Source organism: Puntigrus tetrazona, chromosome 13 (genome assembly GCF_018831695.1).
Source record: "Puntigrus tetrazona isolate hp1 chromosome 13, ASM1883169v1, whole genome shotgun sequence".
NCBI classification, from domain to species: Eukaryota; Metazoa; Chordata; class Actinopteri; order Cypriniformes; family Cyprinidae; genus Puntigrus; species Puntigrus tetrazona.
Window position 1 is genome coordinate 2,037,827 of NC_056711.1, and position 9,901 is coordinate 2,047,727.

Genomic DNA, 9,901 nt, shown 5'->3' on the forward strand with positions numbered 1-9,901 from the left:
CAATATTATTCATCCACTAATTGAACAGAAACTCAGGGCAAACCTCCTCAAAAATAAACCCTCAAATGATGCAAGTAAAAAACACACGACTCAAAGAAAGGTGTAAAGTCTGTTACATCTGTCTTCAGTATTTCTTCAAAATATTTCTGATAATCAGGACTTTGTGTAGTATTTTAAATGGTATGAGGCCAGGACATGCACAAATTGAACTAGAACGTGTTCTGTCCATGACTTCCACCAATCCTCTTCAAAGCGTTCAGTCAGCTCTGTTAACTCTGTCCCAAGAGCAGACGTCTAGACTTCTATCATGCCCCTTTTCACAGGATGTAAAATAAGTGTAAAATATGTTGTTTTGCACACAGGCATTATTTCATAAACAACATAGTCGTGAGATGCTGTAAAACTTTAGGCTCGCCCATAACTATAAAAGACGATACTTTATTAAACCTCTTCTGATAAGAAGTGTGCAAACTAAAGCGGTTTTGACGGTCGTTTCTGTCCAGTTCACACATTTCATAGCGTTTAACCAGAGCTGTCCTCTGTTTTTTGTTAGGCAGTAACATCGGCATGGAGGTGAGATTTGGTGCATGTATATCCAGCTCAACATCATTTACAGTATATGTGGTGTGCCTCAATCAATCAATCAATCAATCAATCAATCAATCATTTTTATTTTTATAGTGCTTTTAACAGCACAGGTTGCATCAAAGCACTGTACAGTATAAAGTAGAAAGGTTCTCAAGGTTCTATTCCGGCCCCCACACTTTTTTCACTGAGCATGCATCTTTGGAAAAGTATGACATGGCATCCCACTACTGCACGGAGGATTTGCCAATATATTTACCTAGTTTAGAGCCCTTTGGCGTGCCTCTCCGATCTAAAAACATGGCTGATGAGAAGAAGACACAAGTTGTAGTTTTTTTTTCATTTGAGAAATCTGGTTGAAATCACGTTTGACGTTTAAGAGTCTTGAAATTGCAAATCATCATCTCCACTTGATTACAATATGATTACTTGATTACTTGGCTTTAAAGGGTATTAGTTAAGCATCTATCCTAAGACCGCAGAAGGTTGAAAATGAATATTAAAAAACGTAAACACACCCCTCTGTTGTTGATTTATGTCCACTGGCTTCCAGTATAGAATAGGGTTGAGTTTAACAGTGTGTAAGTCCTTGCACGGTCCTGCATCAGAGTGGAAGAACTTTGAGATCAACTACTCAATATGTACTTAAAATTCAACGGACAAAGTTTGGATGCTAATACTTTGGAATAGTTTTCCTTTACAGTTCAGGGACGATGATTTTGTTATGATAATGATAGGGTTAATGATATTTTCATTATTATCATTCTTTTAGGTGATGTGTTGTATGTTATAATTTGTGTATTGAGATGACGTAAAGCACACCGATCAACATGTGTTGTTCAAATAGTGCTATATAAATAAAGTTGAGTTGAAGTTTGTTTTTTGAGGAAAACATTCTGTTAGTGAATGAATAGAGTGCAAGTCTAAAACGGACACTTTTTTTGAAAGAATATAGAGAGGGCTTTTCCTCGCAGAACCTATTTAAATCAAATTAAACACTTCTTATTTTATTACAACATTTTTAGGGGATTAATCAATAAGTCGAGCTCTGCGTCACTTCCGCCCGCTAGGCCGCACGGCGTGTCGTCACGTCCGGTGGTATCGAGCTCGGAGAAGATGGCGGCTGTAGTAGTGAGCGCTGATGGAGGCGTCGCGCCGCTGGATCCGGACTCCGTGTCGCCGCGGATCCCGTCTCCGGCGCCGGAGCAGCCGCTCCAGAACAACGCGCTGCTGGGACTCCCGATCGTGGCCATCGAGAACATCCTCAACTTCCTGTCCTACGACGAGATCAGCCTGCTGCGACTGGTGAGAAAACAACGAGCCGCTCGGCGCCGTCGCTCGAGGCCGCGGCGGTCCGGAGGCTCTCCGAGGTCGGCCGTTTAGAGCGGCCTTTAGCGGCGACCGAGCGCGTTATAGCGGGCTAGGCTTCGAGGGCGGTCTTGGTGTGCAGCACACCCGCGTTCAGACACACCCCGCGTGACCATTACAGCGCGCGAGTCCCCGCAGTCTGTCCGTTAGCTGCTAGCTGCGTCTCTGAGCTCATCCAGGTGTAGCTCGTCTCTCAGGGCTTCGCGCCTCGTCCGGCTGCTCTCTCTCGGTGTCCCTCACGATGTTTGCTGGAGCTTGTGTGTTACTGAGGTCTCATACTGCAGGTCTGGGCCCGTGTTTGCCAATTACTCACAAGAAGCCTGTTAAGAGTGGACTTGAGTGGAAACATCTGCTGCTGCAGCGGTCCTCGAGTCTAAGTGGTAGTTTAAGATAAGTATAGGATTAAACCTTACAGGAACACTACACAGTTTATGAAAATAGGCTCATTTCCCAACTCCCCTAGAGGTATGCAGTTGAGTATAATAGCACTGTAATAGCACTTTTAAATCTAGCTTAGCATAGATCATTCAATCTGATTAGACCGTTAGCATCTTGCTCATAAATGTCCAGATAGTTCTGATATTTTTCCTTTTTAAAGCTTGACGCCTATAGTTACATTTCGTACTAAAACAGAATGAGTTTTCTAGGCAGATACGGCTACGAACGGGGCTTTAGAGATGATTCTCAACACCGCCGAGCCACAAACTGGGTTCTGGATGAAGACGTCGTCACTAAACAGATTTCCTGGTTTATACATGTCCTCACAATAATTTACACCGAATGGTGAATATCCTATAAGAGGAGTTTGCACTCAACAATGAAGATTAAGACGATACAATACGAAATTCACATTAGAAACGAAAGATAAACCGAGTGCCGTGTATAGCCCAGACTTTAAGAGGTGATCGGGGCTCGGCTCACCGGGGTTTCCTCTGTGTTGCAGGTGTGTAAACGCATGGATATGATTTGCCAGCGCATGCTCAATCAAGGCTTCCTGAAGGTGGAGCGCTATCACAGCCTGTGCCAGAAACAGGTCAAAGCCCAGCTGCCCAGGTGAGTTCTTTACCCGCTTAAAACCGCCGAGAGCTACGCTTTTGCGCCTCCATTAAGGTTAGTTCACCCAAAAAGGAGAATTAGCCTGTTTTACCGCATCCTAGTCGCCCTAGACTTTCATCTTTCAGAGAATCCCGGTCGGAGTTGTGTTAAAAACAGGGATGCCGTGATGAACCGCAAGCTGCTTTACAATCAGTTCAAGCCTGTCTGTCAGTGCGTCTCTGAGGGGAAGTTCACGTGGCTTTATATCAAATGATAGTTCATCGGCACAGCTCTGCTCTGATTTCTGTTCATAAGCGAATCTGCTGCTGATTCGTTCAGGTGTGTGTTTGATGTATTATAGTTTCACACACTGAAGTCCAAATAAGAGTATCATTTAGATTAAGATGTGCTCACGCTGCATCACGCCTCTCATTTTTAATGGACAGAGCACAAAGCCGTCGTTTGTTTATGAAGAGGTTGCTTTCAGTCGTGTTACTTGCTCATTGGATTAAGGGTTTGTTTTAAAAATGTCGTTTCACTTTCACAAAGAAACATGCAGCATTAATAGCCTGTTAAAAGGACCCCCTTTCATTTACTCGTTTTGTCAAAAAATAAATAGTGCAATTAAAAATCTTAAGTTGAGTGACGCGTTTTATCCCTAAATAAGAAGCATTAGAGCAAGAGTAGGTGGGTGTTTGTTCAGTCTGAAACCATCACCAGCACATGCGTCTTTTGGGGAATAAAGGCCTATAGCGGAGAGGTTTCTTGACCTGACTGGTCCCTACGGCTTCAGAGACCCATGAAATGTTCAGACTGCTGTGTTGTGCTGGTCCTCAGGCGGGAGTCGGAGCGGAGGAACCACTCGTTAGCGCGGCACGCAGACATACTGGCAGCGGTGGAGACGCGTCTGTCGCTGCTCAACATGACCTTCATGAAATACGTGGACTCGAACCTCTGCTGCTTCATTCCTGGAAAGGTAGAGTGTCGTTTCATCACTGGAAGCGTTTCTGTCTTTCAATTCATCAGAAATGTTTACCTGAAAGACAACCCATGAGTGGATGAAATTACAGTCGTCTTAATAATCTTTTGATCAGCTGCAATCATTAGTTCTCTGCCTCCAGTTTTGCTGATGAAGTGTAATTAGTGTAATATGTAGGGTTTTTCTCAGCGGTTGAGTTGTTGGGAGGCACTTGCACTGAATATTGATGTTTTCGAGAAAGAAGCGCTGATATGTGGTTATGAACGTGTAACCACTGATCAGTTTTATTGGACAGTTGATGCATGGCTTGTGGGAAGGACTTTATTCATTTGGATCATTGCTAGTCTTCTACACAACACTGAAAAACCATACATTAATAAATGTTCTTCACGTTCCAGGAAACCACTTTCTACTACCTTTTTAATATATAAAACACAACTGATACCAGTGCCTCAATCCTCATTAATGACAGCGTTAACAGAGTCCGTATTTGTGCTCCTGTACGTTTAAGAATATGTTTTAGCACTGGCATGTAAACATCTGCTGCCCGTATAGTAGCTCATTCACTCACTCAAAAACATTGGATTGTGATAATTACACTGATCCACTGGAACTTTAAATGTTGATGATAGTATTGCAGCAATCATCCTATCTTCTGCTCTTGTGAGAAGAAATGATCCAATATTATTTTCAGTAAATCAAACGTAAAGTCAGTGTGTTTTCTACATCTCCTCACCATGGCTAACACCTTTCTCATTCTATACACTCTATTCTCAATATACTGCTTTGACCCTACGTTTATCAAGGGTGATACCCAATAGTTTAGCTTCATTAACTGTTTGATTAATGTCAGTTAAGCTGTAATAATAACTCGCACCACATACTAAACTCATACTAAACTCATACTAAACGCACCACTGTTTTAGATGTTTAGTATCAACCTGCTTTCTGAAACCCACCTTTCTATACTCTCTTAAAAATAGCCATCAATCTAACAGATGTCTTGTGCATTCATTATTCATTTAGCACTTTGTGAAAATGCAACAGTGATCCTAAACGGGTCCCTTGTGGGACGCCACACTTCATTGATGCAAGCATTTTTTACTTTTCAGTGTTGTTTTATCAGCTTCAGGGCAAACAGAGAATAGTCTGTAAATATTTTTGAGGTCACTGTATCGTTTACATAATTTTTCCCCAGAGGACAGTATTTGCAAGGATAATGCATATTTAGATAATGCTCTGAATCGATGGGTTTTCACTGCAACCACACAAACGGCATCACCAAGTTAAAAAATAAAAATCTGGTAAAACGTCCTGGAGCACCCTGCCACCGGCTGAATCGATTCAGAGTCTGCATGAGAACAATCCAGGCCTGGCTTGCTTAGAGCTTAAAGAACCCAGTCTTCCCAGTCACGCGTTCATCTGTGTATTTTATAATCATAAGAGAATTGGCGCCCAGTCTCCATTTTAAGATTTCTACGTTTAGTTAGGTTAGGTTTTGAAATGCTTATATATTATAGTTATGTCGTTTTTAATGCAAAGAGGAAAACCTCCCTCATATCCATATGAAGGGTCATCTGTTTACATCAGTAGTATTTTTAGTAATCTAAAAGTAATCCAAGTAATACAGAGTTAGTCTTGTATTGTGTGTCGTAGCTTCTTGAGGAAATGCAAAAGCTCAGAAGGGATTATGCAAACATGCATATAAAGCATTGCTGGGCTTCAAGGCCTGCAGCAGTCGATGCAAATCACCGGTGTTTGTCATTAGTGTGACAGAAGAGCGATGATGGGATGTGCTGCCGGAGGGGTTACATTTAAAACCAAAACCATTAAAAAAAAGCAGCATCCTCTGGATGTTTAAGCAGTATGACCTATACATGCTTATCTCCTCATACTTCAGACGCAATCATAAAATAACGTCTCTGACAAAATAATCGGTTCTCTGTGCAGGCCTTATAACACAGCAAACCCAACGATTTTGACATTATAAACGTTTCAAAACAGTCTCATGATTAATTCATTAGAAGTCATTTTGTATTAGATTTTAGCACTAATGTTTTCATGAATATTGCATTTTGATTATTTTCTCAACCCTAATCAGTCAGTCGTACGGAAACGCATGAAGACATTAACTCTTCAGCAGAATGAGTAATACTCCCAGCACCGTACGTGTTCGCTTGGCTTCGGGTGTGTGTGTGTGTGTGTGTGTGTGTGTGTGTGTGTGTGTGTGTGAAGGAGAGTTTAGTCACAACCAAATTATACATGCAAATTGGCATTCATGTTTAATGAGTAAGAACTAGCTCAATTGAACAAAAGAAACTCCAGTCTGCTGTAGTCGTGACATTGGAAGGTCACTCTTGTGTTTCTGGTAAATGTCCAGTGGTTATTTTTCAGAAAGGCTCTTTATTAATCAGACATTATACCATGCATTTAAGATCACTCAACTGCAAAGATCTATTTTTGTCTTGCTGGGAGAACACAGCGTGGGCATCGATTTAGACTTATCTCAAAAAATTGGATATCATCAAAAACCAAATTTAAAAAAATTATAACAAGAGAGCAGGAGATACCCAGAATATATTTTAGAGATGGTTACAAAAAAACAGTTTTTCATGTACCTGTGTGTTGAATGAGGGTATCGTGTGGTCCTGGGAGGTAGATGGATGTAATAAAGCGTGTGACTAATTGCTGTATGTTTTCTGTTCTGACCAAGAAAAGAGTGAAAAGCCCAAGTGGTTTGACGGTGTTGTCGTGTGCGTCCCGCAGGTGATCGATGAGATTTATCGTGTTTTGCGTTATGTGAACTCCACACGCGCGCCGCAGAGAGCTCACGAGGTGCTGCAGGAGCTGCGAGACATTTCCTCCATGGCCATGGAGTACTTCGACGAGAAGATCGTCCCCATCCTGAAGAAAAGGCTTCCCGGCGCGGATCTCTCCGGACGGCTGATCGGATCTGCTCCAGGTACGAGTGTCACTAAATCTGTGTGGTTCAGGTTTACTTTTTGTTTCATTTCTTGTGGTCCTTCTGATATTAATTGCCAGCATTTTGTTTGTGCAGGTAAAGTTCATGAACTGCATTTTTTATTACTTTATCTTCGTAGTCCACCTTAGACATTCATTTTGGACGACTGCCTTCAATGTCAGCTGTTTTTAGACCTAATGACAACGTTTTGAGTTCTGAAGCTTACGTGATGTTTTTATAGCACGAAAGATGAAGGGAAGTTCGTGATCCCTTGTCTTTCCTGAGTGGTGGTGAATCTGACGGCTCTGTCTCGTCCCTCTGTCTCGCAGTGGCCGGCCCCTCTACCTCTCTGACCACCATGTCCCTGCTGGCCAAGAACACTCCGTCGCGCTCGGAGATGACCAAGGTGCAGCAGCAGGTGAAGGTGAACGGCGCGTCGATGACGGCGCTGCGGCGCGAGATGCAGGAGGTGCGGGTCAAGCAGCTGGAGCAGCAGAAGCAGCTGCAGGACCAGGAGCAGAAGCTGCTGGAGCAGTCGCAGGTGATCGGGGAGCAGAACGCCCGGCTGGCCGAGCTGGAGCACAAGCTCAGGGAACTGATGGACAGCGCGGTGGCCTCCACCTCCTCCGGCTCTTCCGGCTCCTCCGCAGCCGCCGAGGGCGAGAGCAGCCTGTGTCTCAAACGGCCCCGCAAGTGCTCGGACCTCCCGCGTCACTCCAAACGCCTGCGTAGCAAGAAATAGAGGGACCTTTCTCCGTACCTTTCCGGTTTTCTTTTGCTTCCTTAAAGCTATATCATTTTTCCACTTATGTCAAACGATGCCGCGAGCATCACGCGGAGGGAAGTCATAACGAGAGAGGAATCGTATTGTTTTATCATGTGTCGCGCGTCCCTCATATCAGACACGTATTAATATACACTAATATGCTTGAGCCCCGTCGCTTGACTTCTGTTTCTAAAGGTTTGGCATCTGTCTTGAGCAACATTTTGTCTTTCACGTTCCTTCATGCCAATGAGCTCGAGGAAACCATGCAAAGAAGCTTTAGTCAATCAACGGCAAGAATGAGGAAGACGTGGACTCAGACCTGGCGCTTCTGAAGGCGCCGCCGCTTCTTCGCGCTCCGCAGTAGTTTCCACCATAAATAGGTTCGACTCTGTACGAAGTTTTCAAGTTAAAACTTAGACCCCCTTCTGGAAGTGGAGAACACGAGGTGTTCGTCACCCGACTACTAAGTTATATTGTTATATAAATGGTAAATATCAGCTTTGTTCTATGTTCTAAGAGTGAAATATTTCATCTGAGATGTGCCTCGACAGTATGAGCAAGTCAGTGGTCTTGCAGACGTCTGCAGCTGTAGCATACATGATTATATTGTTTGTCTAAAGATCGTCCATCACTGAGGATAGTGTCTTGTAGGTGTCAATGCCATGTCGTACCTGCCACTGTTTGTAGGTGTATAATTTACTGCAAATAGATCTGTGTCAGTGCAATAAAAATTGTGGAAAGCCTTGTTACTAGGAAAGTAAATCATTGACGTTCAAGTTGGGGTTTTTTTTGCCCGTGAGGCAAATTTTTTAGTCATTTGACACTGATGTTTTTGTCATTCCGCACAAATATGTAGGAAAGGTTTCATTAGCTTTTCAAGTGCAATGTCACCTTTTATTCATAACCAGAGAGATCGGTTCTTCAGAGTCAGGATGATAATTCAGCTGACCGGACTCGCATGGAGGACAAACTTGGGGCCCGTAACAACTGAGGGGTAGAGTAGCTCTTTTTTTGCACATCATCGTTTCATTCAAGACACTGGTCTGAAGCTCAACTCCTGGAGGTCCACAGCTCCGCAGTCACCGCTGATCAAGAGGTAAACTGAGCAGAGCTGCAGCTCTCAAGGAATTCGTTTCCACCGGTCCTATCGTTAATGTACTGTCAATACTTTTTGCGGTTGTGATTGCAAACATGCTTAAACCCCGCCCCTTTAATCTGTAATGTTAAAGTGACCTTGTGGACTTCTGAACAGTGGGGAGAAAAAGGTCCACATCAGCTTTGATGACACTATACCACATTTTCCAGAGTATGATGTTTGGCAAGGTGCCCTTCTGCATGGGTCTGCAAGAAAAAGAACGTTTCGCCTGATATATTTCGGTTTGAGGAGAAGCTGCAGCAGTAATCTCAAAATCCCATTATAACAGTGTTCGAAATTGCCATAGCTATACATTTTCTCAGTGGAGTGCCACCAAAACAAGTGCACTGCTTTTTTTAAGTTTAAAACAAACTATGACCCTCCATGATTTCTATACATTTTAGTCACGTAAACATCCAGAGATGAGCAGCTGTCCTGCAAAAAAGAGAAGCTCCATCCTCGTCCTGCTAATTAAATCATGTATTATTACACTGGGATATCTTATTCTCCTACAAGTTGTAAAAGTAGTCATTATACACCACCACTGGTGACTTTGCACGAAGGGACGGGATAACAAGACAACGATTTTGTTGCGCTGCATCTGTATGTTGTTTTGGTCTATAAGAGCAAAGTTTGTCTAATGATTTCTGTGTAATTATCTTACACGACTGCATTCTAAAACACAAGTGTCCACCTCAGAAAACAATGACTGTTTCCACTGCGTGGCATTTATCAAACAAGAAAATCATTATATACAGTGGCTTCTCCTAGTTTTCTTGGAGACATTTAGTACTAGCTTATCAGGAACTGCTTTATTTGTCAGTTTTTTTTAATTGTGATAATCCAGTTTGCATACAAGTTAAATTTGCGTCTTTGGTTGGAGACACTGCGCCTGTCACTGAGGTCAACCAGTCTTAAAGACCCCGCCCACATCCGCTCCTCGAGTCTCTAATGAACACTTCACGACGCTAGTGCTCGTAAAGGGAACACCCGCATGTTTTCCCATTTATGTTGCAGCCTTATGTTACTGTAAACTGTTTTAAATTTGTGAAAGATAAAAACTTAAATGAG

The 9,901-nt window shown here is 42.9% G+C and overlaps 1 protein-coding gene across 1 annotated transcript; it reads left to right on the plus strand.

Annotated features, from left to right (window-relative positions):
* The first annotated feature begins 1,655 nt into the window (after positions 1-1,655).
* On the plus strand, positions 1,656-8,444 carry fbxo28 (F-box protein 28). The gene is made up of 5 exons (XM_043255204.1): positions 1,656-1,890; positions 2,897-3,006; positions 3,826-3,964; positions 6,734-6,929; positions 7,259-8,444. The coding sequence occupies exons 1-5, from the start codon at positions 1,702-1,704 to the stop codon at positions 7,669-7,671; spliced, it is 1,047 nt and encodes a 348-aa protein (XP_043111139.1). The 5' UTR covers positions 1,656-1,701; the 3' UTR covers positions 7,672-8,444.
* Positions 8,445-9,901: the final 1,457 nt, after the last annotated feature.